Here is a 19228-nt window from a genome sequence, read left to right on the forward strand (position 1 = left end):
AGCCGGCAAACTCAGAATATAAGGTGAGGTGGAGGGAGGGAGCTGGCTAAATGCTACGGGCGGTGGCTGCGGGGACCGTGCGATCCTTGATACCTCACTGTGGAGACAAGACCATTCACCACTCCACGGGGCGTTGAATGGCCTTGTCCCCATCCCCGCAGCGACTGCTATTTTTTCTTTCCCCGTTCCGGCGGGCTACCCGCGGCTAAACGTGGCTAGCCACGGGTAACCGCCACATGCTATTCTCTAATACTGGCCTACAAAAACCTGCAGAAACCACAGTGAACTGTGGACATTTATGCATGCTTTCTACATAAAGTATGTGCTTGTCCTTTATCTAAATCAGTGGTTCCCAATCCTGTCCTGGAGAACCCCAGGCCAGTCAGGTTTTCAGGATAGCCCTAATGAATATGCATGGAGCAGATTTTCATGCCTGGTACCTCCATTATAAGCAGATCTCTCTCATGCATATTCATTAGGGCTATCCTGAAAACCCAACTGGCCTGGGGGGTCCTCCAGGACAGGGTTGGGAACCACTGATCTAAATGCACCTCCGAACATGTCTGCATTAGTCTTGTTCAAGTATACTCATCCTGTCATTGTATGTACTTTTACGTGGGATAAATTTACAAGTTGCGTTTAATGCATATATACAGTATAACACTATCATATACTGAAGATAATGTATTTATAAAATTTCCCCATACAGTAGAAGTTTGTTTATTTGATCTACACAACACAGTCCACATTCAACTTGAAAGAATTATAGAAATATTCAAACAAATAAAAAAAACAACTAGTCTTCATACGCCTAGAATCAGTATTTAATGTAAGGCCCTTTTTAAGCAATAACATCCATAAAACATTTATGGCAAAGACCTACCAACTTTGTATAGCAGAATGATGTATCTTCTGCCCATTTTTATCAGAACAGTTCTTGCTGAGAAACACCATTAGTACTTCTGCTATTTGATTGGGATCATTGTCCTGAAATTTGAATCTTCTCCCTAGTACGACATGGGTTTGTGTGCATCTGAGAAGCTGAAAGCTATGCCATCGGTAGTTTCACTACCACCAGGGCCTCCCAAGTATTTATTTAGATTTTTCCTGAACTTATCACCTCTTAACTCCATTCTATGTCCTCTTATTCTGGAGCTTCCTTTCAAATGAAAGAGATTTGCCTCATGTGCATTTATTCCACTTAGGTATTTAAACATTTCTATAATATCTCCCGTCTCATGCCTTTCCTCCAGAAAACAAAGCTGAAAATGTTATAATGCCCTTCTATCGCTTTATGATACAGCCACACTTTGAATACTGTGTTCAATTCCGGTCATTGTATGTCAAAAAGATATAGTGGAATTAGAAAAGGTAAAGAGAAGGGCAACAGAAATGATAAAAGGGATGGAACAAATTCCCTATGAAGAAAGACTAAAGTGGCTAGGGCTTTTCAGCTTGGAGAAGAGATGGCTTAGTGGTGATATGATAGAGGCCTATAAAATATTGAGTCGGAGAAGAATAAAAAGCCCGAGAGCCTGTCTCGACGGGCGGCTCTAACGCGGAGCTGGGGGCCCGCGTTGCCGTCCGTCGGGATGATAGAGAGGAGGGGGCAGGTAGGCAGGAAAATAATTTTAAGAAGGGAGGAGGTCTTTCCCACCGTGGGAGGGACCTCCTATAGGTTAAATTGGGGCCGCAGGGTTGCGTGGGTGGGGGGGTATATAAGCTGAGTGCTCGGAGGACCGTAACGGTTTCCGGTCCTCCGAGGCAGCTTACGGGGATATCGGCGAGTCGAGCGGTATAAGGCCTACCACGTGGCGTCTTCTTTTCTCGGAGCGGGGCTGGTTTGAGGGAGATGGCTGCTCGGCGTGTCGAGGACTCTCTGGATCCGTGTGAGTTGTCCCTAATGGCCGGAGACTCGTTGGACGAGGCGGACCCGGAGCCGGTGAGTAATGCGGCTGGGAGGGGTAGATCTTTGCCTCCAAGGCGCTCCCGTTCGGCAGCCCGAACGGCGATAGCGCTGGAGGTTGCAGGGGTGGTGCCGGCTCTGACTAGTGGCGCGGGGTCGACCCGCAGGGGCGGTGGCAGGAGGCCGGTTGTCAGGGGGAGGAGCCGTGGGGCGTCTCAGGGTAGAGCCGGGTTGCGGGTAACTCCAGCTGGGGCCTCCGGGGGGGTTATGGGCCCTCCTTCTGATGGGATTCCTGCAGCTTCCAGCTTGCCGGTGGCTGTGCTGGATGCTGTCGGGATGGCCGAAAATGGGTCGGGTTTAGAACAGGGGGGGGAGGCGGCTTCTTCCATAAGGGGGGGAGAATCTATGGCGAGGGGGTTGTTGGACCCTCCGGCCCTTCCGTCTACGTCGGGGCCGGGTCGGGGGTTCCCGGTCAGCTCCCCTGGTTGGTGGCCGCCTTGGTTGTCGGGGCCTTGGGGGGCTCCTTGGGGTTCTGTTCCCTGGGCAGTGGGTCCGCCTCCGCTTCCTGGAGCTGTTCTGCCTCCGCCTTGGGGCGCTGGGGCTATGGTAGGGGGTGGACCGCGGGGTTTTGAGGGGACGGGTGAGCAACAGCGGGGGGCTAGGAATCTGGGGCTAACATACCCTCATACCGTGCAGGTTGCTGGCCCCTCTTTGGATTTTTTCCCCCAGGATGTCATCGCTGGACGGGAGAGCAGTGCCGGAACGTCTGTGGCGAACGTATCGAGCGCCGGACAGGCTGCTGCTCATCAGCCGAGAGTCGAGGAGCCGGAGCGAGTAGATCGTGGAAGTTCGGCGATGGTGGTTGCTTCGGAAGGCGCCACTCCTGGAGCGGAGGTTGCCGGACGCAGGACTGACAGCGACAGGACTACGGGTAACATGGCCCTTGTGGCTGGGTGTGGGGGCAAAGGGAGGAGGGGGAGGGGAAAGGGGAAGGGGAAGAGTAAGAAGGGCCGTAGGGCTAGGGCTTCTTCTTCGTCCTCTTCGTCTTCTTTAACCTCCTCTTCTTCTTCTTCAACGTCGTCTTCTTCGTCGGAGTCACTGAGGCGGGTTGCGGGGGCGGGGCAAGCACAGGAAGGTGACGATCGGGGGGCCCCTGCCCTCGTGGCGCTATCGGAATTGTGGGAAAAGGTTCCGCGGTCCCTGCGTCGTAAGATTAGGAAGCGTGCTTGTATTGATGTTTTTCAGCTTTTAGAGGGTCGGGTGCGCGGACGTAAAAAGAAAACTAAGAAGGCGGTGGGGAAGCCGAAGGTGGGGTTGGTATCTCGCAATGTCTTGAACTGGACGCGGGCGTTCCTGAGGTTAGCCAGTGTCTGGGGGCGAGAGCGTCCTCAGGACTATGGTCTTCTGCTGGCCTATGGGGACTCCATTCTCGATGCTTATCAGCGGTTCGGTGGGTGGGCGTGGCTTAATTATGATGAAGCGTTTCGGGATAAGATGGAGGAGAACAGGCACATGTCTTGGGGCACGCAAGACATCAACCTGTGGTTGACGCATATGGCGAAACCCGGTGGGTCTGTCCCGAGTACTTCTGGTAAGCCGGGGTCTCCATTCCCTGGGGTAGCTCGTTCCTTTCGTCCCCCGGGAGGTCCTGGGGCGGGGGGTGGCCCAGGCGTCTGTTGGCTATTTAATAAATCGTCCTGTTCCTTTCCAGAATGCCGCTTCCGTCATGCCTGTTCCTCGTGTGGGCAAGCGCACTCGGCGCTCAAATGCCCCAAGAGAGGTGTTGGGGCGCCTTCCGCCCCAGCCAAGTGACTTGGGGGATCAGGGGTTGCCCACTCCGGTCCGGGTGGATGTCATGCAGCCTTGGTTGGACCAATACAGGGATGTTAGGGCGGCAGGGGTTTTAGCTAAGGGATTCCGCGAGGGTTTTGTAATTCCTTGTTCGATGCCTCAATCTAATGTGCAGGCTTCTAACGCGTCTTCTGTATCTCAGTTGCGGGAGGTGGTGAGGCGGAAGTTGCGTGAGGAACTCGACAGGGGGCGGGTTGCTGGTCCCTTTCGGGAGCGCCCATTCCCGGTGATGGTGTTGTCACCGTTAGCGATCATTCCTAAAAAGGAGCCTGGTAAATACCGTTTGATCCATAATTTATCCAGACCTGTGGGGCACTCGGTGAACGATGGCATTCCTCGTGACATCTGTTCGGTTCGATATGCTTCTTTCGATAGTGCTTTACAGTTGGTGCGCATTGCTGGCCGTGGAGCCTTGTTAGCCAAAGTTGACATTGAATCGGCATTCCGGTTGCTACCGGTTCATCCGTCCTCCTATCCTTTACTGGGGTTTAGGTTCGAAGGTGCATTCTATTTTGATAGGTGTCTGCCAATGGGTTGCTCGATATCATGCGCCTTTTTTGAGTTATTTAGTTCGTTCCTCCATTGGGTTACTGTGCGGCGAGCGGGGAAGGTGTCGGTAGTTCACTACTTAGATGATTTTCTTTTCGTGGGGGGGGCGGGTTCGGAAGATTGTGAACTGCTTAAAACTACGTTTGAGCACATAGCTGCGGAATTTGGAGTCCCATTAGCTGCGGATAAATCTGAGGGGCCTATTTCATCTCTCACCTTTTTGGGCATTGAGATCGACTCGCTGTCCATGGTGACTCGGCTTCCTCAGTGCAAGGTACGTCAGTTGCTGTCTTTGATCAACTTGGTACGGGGTACTCGAAAGCCTACGTTGCGGGTCGTTCAGTCTTTGTTAGGGTCCCTTAATTTTGCTTGTCGGGTCCTGCCCATGGGTCGGGCTTTTTCCCGTCGTTTGGCGGCTGCAACGTCAGGTGTTCGTGATCGTCGTCACTTTGTTCGTATCACTGCCGGGATCAGGGCGGATTTGCAGATGTGGTCGTTGTTCCTCACTCATTTTAATGGGTCTCTCCCGATCCAGTTCCCGGACGTTTCCAGTTTAGATCTTGACCTGCAATCGGATGCGGCCGGTGGTGTGGGTTTCGGTCTTTATTGTCAAGGAGACTGGTGCGCTGCGGCGTGGCCGGAGAGTTGGCGGCGGGCTGGCGTTACCCGCAATGTGACCTTGCTCGAGCTTTTCCCCTTGTTGGTGGCGTGTGACTTATGGCCGGAAAAGTTGAGGAATAGGCGAGTCGTTTTCTGGTGTGACAACATGGGAGTGGTAGCAGTTGTGAATCGGCAGGCTGCCAGATGTTTGCAGGTGAATGCTGTGATGCGAGAGCTTATTCTGCGTTGTTTACGCCTTAACTTGTACATTAGGGCTCGTCACGTACCAGGCGTTCAGAACAGGCTTGCTGACGCTCTCTCTCGTTTTCAATTTTTGCAGTTTCGGGAGCTGGCCCCTGCAGCGAAGGCGGAAGGGTCTCCGATGCCAGAGCGTTTGTGGGACCTGGTGGTGAGCGGATCTGGCGAATGTTGCAGCAGTCGGTAGCTCCTTCCACTTGGACCCGGTACAATCGGGGTTTCTCGACTGTGTTCGGATTCCTGTGCGCCCGGGGTTGGGTACCAGGCCCAGTATCTGAGGTATTGCTGGCTGATTTCCTGGCCGGTTCTCATCTGGAGGGCTATTCCCGTAGTGCGGCGACTGCACACTTAGCGGGTTTTGCTTTCTTTTGTAAAGCCTTTGGTTGGTCATGCCCTGCGTCAGGTTTTCTGCCCCGCCGGATGCTGGCGGCCTGGGGTAGGGTGGCTCCGCGGCTGCCCGATTCTCGGCTGCCGGTCACGCATGCCTTGCTATCCCGTCTTATTGAGGTATTGCCGGTGGTAGCGAACTCAGCCTTTGAAGCCAGTTTGTTCAGGGCAGCTTTTTCCTTGGCCTTTTTCGGAGCCTTGCGAGTGGGGGAATTGCTAGTTCACCCAGCGGACGGCATGGGTTCCAGGGGTCTCCAGTTTAGCCAAGTTCGGATGGATCAGAGTTCGGTGCGCCTCTTTATCGCCCGTTCTAAGTCGGACCAGCTGGGCAGGGGACGCATGGTGGTTCTACACCGTGTGGCGGGTTGTGCTTCGTGCCCCGTCCTGTCCCTGGATGCCTATATGGCGGTTCGTCCTCCTTTAGATTTGGCCTTGTTGATCCATGTGGATGGGGCTCGGCTCACGCGATATCAATTTTTAGCGGTCTTGCGGCGGGCTCTGAGTCAGTGTGGTGAGGAGCCGGCGCGCTACGGCACCCACTCCTTCCGCATCGGTGCGGCTACTAGTGCTTTTGAGGCGGGAGTGCCTGCTGCGGCTATTCAACAGATTGGCCGTTGGTCGTCCACGGCTTATCGTGGTTACATTCGTCCGGCGGGTTCCGGCCTGTCAGGGTCACAGCGGGGGAGCCGGAGTTGATGGGTGATGCAGCTATCGGTGTTGGGGGGTGATTGCATTGGGGTGGGTTGCTTTGGTTCACTGCATGGCTGTCTGTTACTAACCTATGGGTTTACGGGAACATGTGCTGGGCGTGACTGCTGAGTTTTGCTTTGCAGATGCTGTTCAGCGATTACTGTCGGTTTGGATCATTGGGCACTCCTTCGTCCATTGGGCGGGGGAGCGTGCGGTGGTCAGACCGTGCGGTCAACACTTGGGCCTTCGTCGGCGCGGAGTCTACGTCTCGTGGTGGGGTCAGCGAGGCATGCGTTGGCATCAGCTGCTGCCTCTTCTTGATGACCTTCGACATCGTGCTCGGCGTCCGGATCTGTTGCTGCTTCATCTCGGGGGCAACGATGTTGACTCTTTTAGCGGGAAATGTTTAATTGACACTGTAATCGATGATATCGGGGTGATTCGGGGTTGGTTTCCTGCTGCTCGGATTGTCTGGTCTGACATTATACCGCGCCCCAAGCGGTTGGTGTCGCGCAGGTGGACCAGAGGGCTCATTAAGGTGAACCGTCAGATCGGTCGGTGGGTGGAATCTAGAGGGGGATTACAGATTAAGCACTCTTGGGTTGATGTCTCTTGTTCCGGGTTGTTTTATAGGGATAGAGTGCATCTTTCAGACATTGGGTGGGATCTATTGTTAGACGATTTTGCTTCTTGTTGTGAAAGAGTGCTTGACCTCTAACCGCAGCTCTGTTCATTGTTGGGGGGGCCTGCAACGAGTTGCAGGCCCGTGGCGGTATCCCGAGCTACTGGCGGCTGGTCTCATCATGGGATGAGTGGTAGGCCGGCTGGGAGCCGTGCCGGTGGGTCGGATGACCCTGGACAATGGGGCATGTGGGGACATGCCACCCCTCGGACTCTTGCTTAGACGGCAGGGTCGGGGGCCATTTTCATCTATGCCGGTAGCTCGGGATCAGGGGTCACAATGGTGGGTTCCATTGTGGCGGTTTAATCAGGAAAATGTTAGTTAAGGATGTTTAATATATGTGGTTTAATATATGTAAATTGTATTTAAATATGTTTTCAATAAACAGGGCTGCGGCCAGGTTTTTCCACTCAGGTCTATGTGTCTCATTGGTGTGCGGGTGGGGATTGGTAATTAATATTGAAATGGTATGCATGGGAGAAGCGGGCCGCTCCAGCTTCCGCTGTTATAAAAAGCCCGAGAGCCTGTCTCGACGGGCGGCTCTAACGCGGAGCTGGGGGCCCGCGTTGCCGTCCGTCGGGATGATAGAGAGGAGGGGGCAGGTAGGCAGGAAAATAATTTTAAGAAGGGAGGAGGTCTTTCCCACCGTGGGAGGGACCTCCTATAGGTTAAATTGGGGCCGCAGGGTTGCGTGGGTGGGGGGGTATATAAGCTGAGTGCTCGGAGGACCGTAACGGTTTCCGGTCCTCCGAGGCAGCTTTCCCGCCCTCCCACCCGTTAGTTCCGTGTGAGGTAGTGGGGGTTTATTTGGCGGTATCCCGAGCTACTGGCGGCTGGTCTCATCATGGGATGAGTGGTAGGCCGGCTGGGAGCCGTGCCGGTGGGTCGGATGACCCTGGACAATGGGGCATGTGGGGACATGCCACCCCTCGGACTCTTGCTTAGACGGCAGGGTCGGGGGCCATTTTCATCTATGCCGGTAGCTCGGGATCAGGGGTCACAATGGTGGGTTCCATTGTGGCGGTTTAATCAGGAAAATGTTAGTTAAGGATGTTTAATATATGTGGTTTAATATATGTAAATTGTATTTAAATATGTTTTCAATAAACAGGGCTGCGGCCAGGTTTTTCCACTCAGGTCTATGTGTCTCATTGGTGTGCGGGTGGGGATTGGTAATTAATGTTGAAATGGTATGCATGGGAGAAGCGGGCCGCTCCAGCTTCCGCTGTTAAGGGTAGATGTGAATCACTTGTTTACTCTTTTCAAACCTACTAGGACTAGGGGGCATGCAATGAAGCTACTATGTAACAGATTTAAAACAAACTAGAGAAAGTATTTCTTCACATATGTAATTAAACTCTGGACTTTGTTGCCAGAGAATATGGTGAAAGCAGTTATTTTGGCAGGGTTTAAAAAAGGTTATTATTGAGATGGCATGGGGAAACTCACTGCTTATTTCTAGGATAAGCAGTATAAAATCTGTTTTACTATTTGGGATCCTGGTTTGGCCACTGTTAGAACAGGTTACCGGGCTTGATGGACCTTTGTTCTGTCCCAGTATGGCAATTCTTATGTTCTTATTTTCTTAACTAGCTTCTTTTTCCTCTTTTCTGAATCTACCAAGTTGCAGAACTCCATTCCTTAAAATATCCATTGCAACAGTTGCGATTTAACTGAAACATTTTACCTCAAACACCACTTTTTGTATTAACTGAACATCAATTTTAATTCTGGATTTTATACTTGTGCAAACTTTTATAACAGGTTCTAACTTTTATAGAATTGCAACATATTCAGGTCATGACTTTTGTTTTCATCTCAGTCAGAGTCCTTCTTCAAAGCCACATCTGTGTTTAATAATTGGCTTCCTAAACAAATTCTTTAGCAACTTAATATATTCATTCATGACTGAATGAATCGCACCTATTACATTATTTTTTACCTGTTGCATTACAATTCCAAGTGGCTTCCAGGGTTAATGCCTTGATTAGGTTAAAGCTATTGATTAAAGCATGTGCTGTGTATCCTCATATTGACTTTAAAAAGTGATCTGCCATAGAACAAATACAGTCAATGTGAAAAATATTTTGACACCCTATGAAATATTCAGTTCTTTCTTAAGAAATGTTCACATATCAATGTCAAATCTTTTTTTAATTATTTATCTCTGGAAAAGAAAGTGATGTAATTGCAAGTAAACAACAAAAATTGTCCTTGATTTACTCATGAAACAAAAGATATCCACAAAAATGACCTGGATGTCCTATAGAAACAATTTATAAGCTAGTGCCTGTTGCTTTAAAAGGGGAAAACACAGAGAACTCTGCATGCCAGGCTGGATACAGAATGTAGACGCGAGTTTTCAGACGCGTCCTCAAGAAAAAGTTGTGTCTAAGTATGTAGATGTGGGTGTAACCTGGGTGTGGTTAGGGTAGGCTTGAGATAGCGCTAGTTGGGCAGCAGACTGCGTCTAAACATCGTGGAAATTGTAGGCGAATGAAAAGCTGGCCTAAGTAGGATTTCAGCTTTGTCTGAACGCGACTTTCTATGGGTGAAACTTAGGCATGCTTTGGGCTTCCGAAATGATATTTTCTAAATAGAGTTCAGGAATGTTTTATTCATCTTTTTTTCCCTCCTAATAGATTTAATAAGCCACCATATCAATAGGGCACATCAATATAAACATATTGCATGCAAAACATACTTTTCTGCCCAAACAGCAATATGATTTACTAATTACAGCACATGAAAAATTTCCTGCTTAAAAAGAACCCCTTTTTTCTCACCAAACAGTGCTGCAATCAGCTCTTTCTTGAAAGCAAAGAAAGAACATTACTTCATTTCTCAAAACTTAAAAATAGAAAAAACAGATACAGACCTTTACATGCATTTTCCTTCATTGCAAATAGAGGTGTGCAGCTGCACAATGCTGACCTCATTGTGAGATCATCAAGGTGCACCTGCAAGGCAGAATGTCTCAATTAAAAGATGCAATGGGCGTTGAACTCACAACCTTTGCAAGATGAGCACAGGATTTTAACACATTGAGCTACATCAGCTTTATCACACTGCCCTGTCATATCATAGCTTACTGACCTGCTTAGGTATCAGCTGCTTAGGAATTATATCACAGTCGCCACAAAGAAAGCATTAATAGCTCACCAAGTTAATGCACCTCCTTTATCCTCTCCAACTCACTGGTTCAACTCCCACTATCACCTTCACTAATTTTAACAACTTCCTAACAGCTTCCGATTAGCTCTCATAAGAGAGTCTAGATGGTGGGCTTTGCAATTTTTCATCAGCACATTTCCCTTTGCAGGCAAACTTATTTTCATCTTCACATGGCTAGGACATCCTAAGCTGTCATGGTAGGAAACTTCTCCCCTGCCAAAAAGAAGCCATTCGTGGTTCACCAAGTTAAGGCACCTTGTCCATCTCCTCAAGCTCACCAGTTCAAATTCACTCATTTTAACAACTTTCTATTAGCTCTCATAGGAGAATACATGGTGGACTTTGCTGTTTTTCATCAGCATTATGCAGTTTGCGGGCACACTTATTTTGATCTTGCCATGGCTAGGATATCCTAAGCTCTCATGGTAAGAAACATCTACCTCAAAGGAAGTGGTTGTGGCTCAACAGTTAATTGCACCTCTCCCATCCTCTGAAGGTCAAATGCAAATGATGTTTGGATACCTCAAAACATGTTCAATTTTTTTAGTGACAATCTGCCATCTAGGTGCATCTTGATGATCTCACAATGAGGTCAACATTGTGCATCAGATACATCCATTTGCTCTCAACTACAAGCCACTATGGTAGGAATGTATTTATTTTTATGCAATATGCACACAGGGCAATAGGTATAAGAGTTTACTAAAATTTCAGAGGGCTTGGACAGGTGTTTAAGGAAAGTACATGTTTTGAGATGTATCCTAGAGACATTACAATTGGTAAATTCAGCTTGGCTTTAGAATTGGGGGTGTGGTTTCATACCTGAGGAGTGTGTGATGGTGTGGGGAGGGGGGTTAAGGATGAGAGAACAGGCTGCTTTAGACATCTGAGAATTGCTGCAGATTATTTTTAAAGCTCAACTCAAATATGTTTAAGCAAAGGAATAGCCAAAGTACACCCAAACACCTACTTAGGCGTGTTTACTATAAGAAGGTCCATCAGAACAGAGTTTTCTCGTTTAGGACTCCCATTCTGTATTATTGCTTATGCTGATTTCTGAGACCTTACCTTTCCTGATTATCTTTTAACTTTTTCTTTTCTATATTTGCCACAACTCTCTCCATTTCACAGGACCATTAGCAACTATAGTAATTTGCAATTGATGTCTTTCTAACATTTTTCATCAGGTGAATATGCTGCACCTATACAAGGAACTCCTTGCTAGCAGCTTAGATACCAAATCCAGGTGAGAATGATATATTGCTAGCTACTTAGATGTCTTTATTACAAAAAAGCTCAGGCAGAACTGATTTCTTCTTTTGGACTCCCATTCTGTGTTATTGCTTATGGTGATTCTCCTTTAACTTTTTGTCCCCCTGATATCTGCCTCAACTCTCTCCATTCCACAGGGCCATTAGCAGGTCTGAGAATTAGTGATGATAAAAATTGTTTCCAGGTGTTTGCTGAAAAAACACCCATGCTATTTGAAATTTTGGTGCCAGGAAAATGGATATGCAAGTTACATGAATATGTGTTAACCGTACCCAAGAGTGGAACCTATGATGTTGGGAAGATGGAAGCAGTGCTTTAACTCATAGAGCAAAAGGTAATTCTTTTTAGAATCATATAGAGGCAGCTCAAAAGACTAATCAGTTGAGGACTGGTTCAGTATAAGAACTCATTTGATCACTATTGCCAGTGTGATAACTATTGCTCATGTGTGTGTGGAAAAACACCCAAAGGACATTCAATTGGTGGACATGGTTTTGGTGGCAATTGTTAGGCATCCTTATTATAAAAAGGGTTCAGATGCAGCTGCCTCTTCTTTTTAGGAGTCCAACAGTGTTTGTGCTTCTGCTCAATCTAGGTGTTATTTTCAGACTGTGCTGTGACATATTCTCCCACAACTTTGCTTTTTTACTTTTGCCACAGATGTCTTTCTAACATTTTCCCCCTTTTCTCCTGATTTCAGGTCCCCAGAGTGGCTAATAATAACTTTATTCTTTTATACCGCCATAACCAAAAATTTTAGGTGGTTTACACTAACAAGAACTGGACAATCAGCGAGATACAATAATACAGTAAAAATACAGATATATTATAAAATACAGAGCAGGCCTGTTAAAACTGGGTTCAGCACACAGCTTGCACCTGGGCAAAGAGTTATTACCAGCAGCTCAAATGCCAAAGCAGAAAGAATAGGTGAGAATGATGTATTGCAACCTTTGTTTGCTTACGCTAGATATCCTTTACTTGACTGCAAATTTTGCTTACCATCTGCACTGTAATAACTATACCTCTTCCCTGAATAGCCCTTGTGATGAATTAAATACATTTTCACAATGCTAACATGTTTCACACTTTTTTACCTTCACAAGGGTGTACTTCTTGATGATTTTTTGAGAGAACTTTTACATTTTACTTTTATTTTTAGCATGCGCTAACTGCTAACGCGTCCATAGGATAACATGCACGTGTTAATATTTAGCATGTGCTAAACATGTTGCCCTTTAGGGCACCATTAACGTGTGCTAAATGTTAACATGTGCATGTTATCCTATGGACGCGTTAGCAGTTAGCGCATGCATTGATTTAGCACACCTTTGTAAAAGAGAGCCTAAAGTCACCAATATACTCTTAATTTGTCTCAATTCATCTTCCTTTTTCTACAGCCTGCCTTCTCCTACCAGGAGAAGATTATGGGACCTTAACAATTCAACCACAGTTGGATCTAGGCGTTGCTTACTCTGCATACCTGTCATCCATCTCATCGAACTGCAGTTGCATGATGTTACACTTGCATGCTGCTTTCCTGGACTGTGCAAGGATTCTAGATTGAATGTCTAGGAAGTGACATGACGTCCTACAATAAAAATCTTAAACCATTTTTGATCTTGCGCTTATTTACAAAAGGAAGGCCAGAGCTCATTCAGTGTGATATGGGGGACAACTACTTTGAGTAGCATCCGGGCATTAGTGTTTCCTTAATAAGCACCATTTTAAATTCATCTACTTTGTCACATTGACCTTTGTCTTAACTAGTATTCCATGAAGCCCAGGCTGCAAAGGAGAGAAGTGGGGTGGCCATTAGGGGGTGGCAAACAGGGTAGCTGTGCTATGTTTCGGGGGGGGGGGGGGCATGGGCTGGCATGTCTCCTGCCTCACAGCCTGCAAATAGTATAACATTTGAGAAAATATGAGGGCTGGAGAGGATGAACAAGGTGCAACCAGGTGCCTTAACTTGGTGAGCCAGAAATGGCTTCTTTCAGTCAGAGGAGAAATTTCCTACCCTGACAACTTAGGATATGCTTAACTGCAGCCATTTAGGCGTGCTTCTGGTGCTCCGCTACGTCGCTGCAAGAACGCCATTGCTACAGCCATAACGACGCCTAGATTCTGTTCTAGAATACTCACACAACCTAGTATCAGCATTGATACTGCATGTGCTGAACTCAATAGCGTGGAATGTTGTTACTATTTGGGTTTCTGCCAAATACTTGTGACCTAGATTGGCCATTGTTGAAAACAGGATACTGGATTAAAAGGACAATTGGTCTGACACAGTATGGCTATTCTTATGTTCTTATGCCTTACACTTATGCATCTGCAGTAAGATTTGGTACAACTGTGGGTGCCTAATGCAATGGGAATATGCATAATTTACAGTATTGTGTAAGTTACCAATGTCAAGCACATTGGTCTGTTGATTCCCAGATCATCCCTGGAAGCCTTTTTTTTTTTTTTTTTATAACCATTATGTTACCAGAAGCAGGATTTAAATCCTGGTCATGCTAGTTTTCAGTCTTCTGCGCTAACCAATAGGCTATCAGGGACATTCAAAATCTAATCTAATCTAATCTTCAGTTTATATACCAGGTCATCTCCCGAAGGAGCTCGACTCGGTTCACAATTGTTTAAATTAGAATGACATAAGAATAAGCCTGTGAGAGAAAGCCTAAGAGTGGAGTAGTTATTAGTGAATCATTTCAAAGACAACACTAGAATTAGAATTAAAATGTAGAATTGATTAAAAAACTAAAAAGATTAGGGTATACTATTGCTACAGCACTTCAGCAGGTAAGCTTTTCAGATATAGTGTAAACAACCAAGTTTTTAGATCTTTCCGGAATTGTAGAAGCTGTCCTATCAGTCTGGTGGAGTCAGGAAGCCTATTCCAAATTTCAACCAGTTTAAATACCATAGATTTGCTAAGCTTCCCAGCACATTTAAGTCCTCTAGAGGAAGGAAATGGTAGTTGATATATTGTTGTAATCCTTGAATAACAGGATCTAGCAGCATTTCAACATAGAGGGATAGAAGGGTCAACTATTACATAAAGGAATTTAAAGATAACACATGCGCACGTGAACTGTATCCTATAGCAAACTGGGAGCCAGTGAAGTTTTCTCAGTAATGGGGATACATGATCATATTTCCTCTTTCCAAAAATAAGTTTAGCCACTGTGTTTTGTATCAACTGTAGTCGGTCTAAAGTTAACTACCCTGTTTAATACCCAGTGGACTGTACCAATAATAAATAATGTTCATGATGAAATAGCAATCTAACTTTCCTCAGCATACGCACGCTAAAGAAACATTTCTTTGCTAAAGAGTTTATCTGATCATGAAATGTAAGAGAAGAATCCAAAATAATACCTAAAATTCTGGAGGAAAAATCTAGGTGTAATGAAATGCCTTATTTCAATGTAACATCAGCAGGGAGATTTTCTAATCTAGGCCCGATCCTAAGCAATTTGGTTTTAGAAGCATTCAGTTTCATTTCAATGGATGTCATCCACATCTGTAATTTGGAAATGCAACTGTCAATGCCCAAAACCAAATTATTGAGATCAGGACTGACTTCCAATAAAATAAAAATATCATCCACATAAGTTAATATAGGGCTAAATGAAAAATACTAACGCAAGCTCTATGGAGGTGTTAGCTTTTAGCTTGCTCGGCATTGTAGTACGCGCTAAAACCAGTAGCGCACCTTAGTAAAAGGAGCCCATAGTCTCTGCAGGGGAAAGACAAAAATTGGTGACAAGGGGAAGTCTTGCGGTACCCCACAATTAGGTGTCCATGAAGATGAAGCCTCACCCTCTAGACATAACTAATAGGAGCGCAGCGAGAGGAATTTGCTAAACCAATCTATGACCACATGATGTAAACCTATGTCGGCTAACATACAGATCAGAATATCATGATGAACCACATCGAACACAGTCGACAGATTGAATTGTAACAACACCACATATTTATTTTGCATCTGTAAATTTTGAATCTTTGCTAAAATTTGGTCTAAATCCATGTTGAAATGGCAACAGGATAGAAAATTTTTCTAAATAGTTGGAAAGTTGACTAGAAATAACTGATTGCATCATTTTTGTCATTAGAGGTATATTCACAATTGGGCGATAATGAGAGGGGACCGAAGGGTCCATATCAGCACTTTTCAGCAAAGGTGTTAAAATGATATTGCCCATATTCAACGAGAAATGACCACTACTGAGAAAATGGTTTAGTAGTAAAGTCAGTCAAGTAATAGCCTGTGGGGGGAATATCCCCATAGAGATAGGAGGGAAAAGGATCCAGAGTGCAACTGCACCTCTTCAATTTTTCACATAGTTTTAAAACTTGGAATTCCGAAACAAGGTCAAAGACAGAAACGGTCCACAAAGGTTATTGTTAACTCATTGGAGCACATAGAGAAGTCATCAGGATTGATAGCAGGAAAGATGTTCCTAATGAGAGTAATTTTGCTATTAAATAATTTATCTAACTCCTCAGCAGTTGGAATATGAATTTGCTTCGATGTTGTGTTTACTAAAGATAATGAGTGCCAAAGTTTGAAAAGAGTGCTACTTTGATTGTTTGATCTGGCTATCTTAGTAACATAATAATTTTTTCTTGCAGTCCTAATCTCCTGATTATATTTCTTAATATTAGCTCTCCAGATCCAAAAAATAGGCATAAATCGGCACTTGGATGATTTTTATCATCAAAACTTTCAAATGCTGGTTTTCAAAGCTGACTTTCTGGATGTCTAGCTAGGTTTCTTAGCTGCTGCAAGTCCAGAGTTTGAGGGAGCATGTTGGAGGAGTGTGTGGCGCAGTGGTTGGATCTACAGCCTCAGCACCCTGGGGTTGTGGGTTCAAAACCCCGCGCTGCTCCTTGTGACCCTGGGCAAGTCACTCAGTCCTCCATAGCCCCAGGTATGTTAGATAGATTGCGAGCCCACCGGGACAGATAGGGAAAATGCTTGAGTACCTGATTGTAAAACCGCTTAGATAAACTTGATAGGCGGTATATAAAATCCTAATAAACTTTAAACTTTATAAGGGCGGGCTTTGAGTAGGTTTTCGGTGGGCTTATCACTCGGACATCTTGTGGTGATAATCAAATGTACCCAAACTGACCAGATGACCACTGGAGGCATTGTGATGACCCTCCCCCTCCCCTAGTGGTCACTAACCCCTTCCCAACCCACAAAGATCTGAATAAAACAGTACATGTCTCTAGAATGGCAGCACCTGGTATGGGAAAGCCTAGTAGTGCCACACACATGGTAGAACATGTGATCATACCAAAATCCAACTATACTGCCATATAGGTACTACTTGCAGCCATAAGGGCTATTAGGGTGGTAAACAGGTTTGGGGGAATTTGAGGGCTCAACATAAATTATAAGGGAGTTATGATGAGATGTATAGTACATCTGGCACCTTTTCTGTGAGGTTCACAGCAGTGCCCCACTGCTCTATTGGCATGTCTGTGTGGTCAGTCCATTACAATGCTGGCCCCTCCCATGTCCAAATGGTCTGGATTTGGATGTTTTGAACTTGGAAGTTTTTGTGGTCAAAAATGGCAAACAAAGTTAAACATCCTAAGACTGGATGTCCTAAAGGCCAAGACGTCTAAATAGGCGATATTTGAGAACATTTTTTGGGGATGTCTAACGGTTTCGCTGGATTCTGTTTCTCCACCCCCCCCCCAACTCTGGATGTCTTGCAGGAAATGTCCAAAGTCAGATTTAAGACATCCTATCGAAAATGTCCCTCCATGTCTCCAATCCAAATAGTTGAACAAAGCATTCTATAGGCAAAACTGCATGCCAAACACACTTTATAAATGCAGAATGCACATAATATACACAGGTATCTCTGTTATTGCAGATGTCATCAATTATTCTACGCTTTGGAATTTCTTACAAAGCTTCATTATTCCATGTATAGTAGATACAAGGCATCAAAAGACAGACTCTGTGTTTACCTTTCCAAACGTAGCTGGGTTCACTTGATTCAAACCACTTTGACCACAAGTCTCCAGGTAAATTTCATACATCAGACAGCGAGGAATGCTGCATCCTTCACACACATGGAAATTTTCGCACAGCCTTGAAGGACAAGGAGCAAGAAGAGTTTCTCAGTTTCTTTCAAACAGATAGAGCTGAAATTACTCATTCACTTAAAAATTTGCCAGCTGATATGCAATGTAATTTAGCTGGCTGCTAACCACTGAAATTTTCAGTTGGCACCTAACTCAAAGCTGTCTATGCTGGGGACATTCCAGGGGCAGAGTCAGCCCTTAAGCAGATAGGTTTAGTACATAAATGGAACCGCATAAAAGTCTGTCCTATTTTCATGTGCTACCTCATTGCCGCTTAAGTTCTGAATATTGACTTAAGCACCTACGTGTTATCCAGCTCATAAATAACTGGATATTCAAAGCTGAAGCCTGGACAGACTTTGAATAGCCGGGAATAACTCCGTCAGCAGTTATTGTTCATCTACCCATAGTCTTAAACTCTGGAGAAATAATAAGAGGGATGTCTCTGATTATGAGGGGACCTGAAGGAGGCAGCAGAGATCTGTTAAAATATATTGGTTCAAGACTATACTTATTGTAATCCATCCGGTACTTACAATGTGTTGAAAGTGTGGAACAAACAGAAAAAACCAAAAGAAACTCTGTGGAATGACGATGTTCCTTAAATGGATTTTATTTGAAATATGTCAAAGTTCCAAAGGTACAATAAATCATCCACATAAAATAAAATCATCCACATAAAAGTAAAATAATCCACATGAAAACCTTAAAGGACCTAGTCCACTAGGGACGCAGGACCCAACACGGTCCGTGTTTCGACAAAGAGTCTTCTTCAGGAGTCCCTATTCACTTTGGATGCAAGCAGCGTCTTACTTGCGGTTCACCACATATTAGCATCTCCACGTATTCACCATTATAGGACCCTCAGGGACCCCTGAAGAAAACTTCAATTAACCTTATAATGAAAGCTAAGAAATTAGATCAAGTGACTCCTCTTCTTAAGAAAGCGCACTGGTTCCCAGTTGCACACCGTATCTAATATAATATAATGCTAGGCCGCGCATGCGCACTAAAAAAATCGTGTTCCCTGATCCGTTGCGAAAACATGATTGCGCATGCGCGGGTTTTACGTCACCACTTGCTCACGGCGACTTTCAATTAATAAAAAAAAAATTACACAGCTGCGGCAGCCTTCCTCACCGTGAATGGTACCGGCTCCTCTCTTGAACTGCACCAGGATCGAGAGAGGAGCTGCAGCGCCAGCTTTCAACTTAAAAAAAAACCAAAAAAACCCAACTGGAGATCGCCGCTCTCACCCGGCTCCCACTATGCAAACCCCCCCCCCCATGGAAGGATGCGCCGCAGCAAAGTGCTGCACAGGTACTGGAGGGGGAGAGACATATCGCTTCTGCACCGGTACAAACATCCCTCCAGCGTTAGCACTCGCTGCACGTTAAACAGGCTGCTTCGGGCTTTCTCCTGCAGTTGAGTCCCTTTGCCGCGTCACTGATTACGTCATCAATGACGCGACAGAGAGACTCAACGGCAGAATAAAGCAGAAGCAGCCTGTTTAGCGTGCTGCGGCTGCCAACGCTGGAGGGAGGTTTGATATTAAAGTCATCTTGCTGGGAGGGTCGCAGAGTCAGCGGGGGTTGGGCTGGGAGGGGAGAGAAGCATCTGCCTCGGGTGCTTCAGGCAGCAGCAGCGTTTACAATTCGCTGCTGTTGCTGGCTTCAGGCCTTCCTCTCTGGCCGGTCCTACCTACTTCCTGTTTTCATAAAGACAGGACCGGCCAGAGAGAA

The 19228-nt window shown here is 46.0% G+C and overlaps 1 protein-coding gene across 4 annotated transcripts in view; it reads right to left on the reverse strand.

Annotated features, from left to right (window-relative positions):
* RFX8 (RFX family member 8, lacking RFX DNA binding domain) overlaps window positions 1–19228 on the reverse strand; it is a 169325-nt gene that overhangs the window by 104026 nt on the left and 46071 nt on the right. For all 4 annotated transcript variants that reach the window (XM_033947736.1, XM_033947735.1, XM_033947734.1 and 1 more), the window contains one exon: window positions 17370–17493. In XM_033947736.1, coding sequence (XP_033803627.1) covers window positions 17370–17441 — 72 coding nt within the window. In that variant the 5' untranslated portion in view covers window positions 17442–17493. The remainder of the gene's footprint in view (window positions 1–17369; window positions 17494–19228) is intronic.

This window comes from Geotrypetes seraphini, chromosome 6 (genome assembly GCF_902459505.1).
Source record: "Geotrypetes seraphini chromosome 6, aGeoSer1.1, whole genome shotgun sequence".
Taxonomy (NCBI): Eukaryota; Metazoa; Chordata; class Amphibia; order Gymnophiona; family Dermophiidae; genus Geotrypetes; species Geotrypetes seraphini.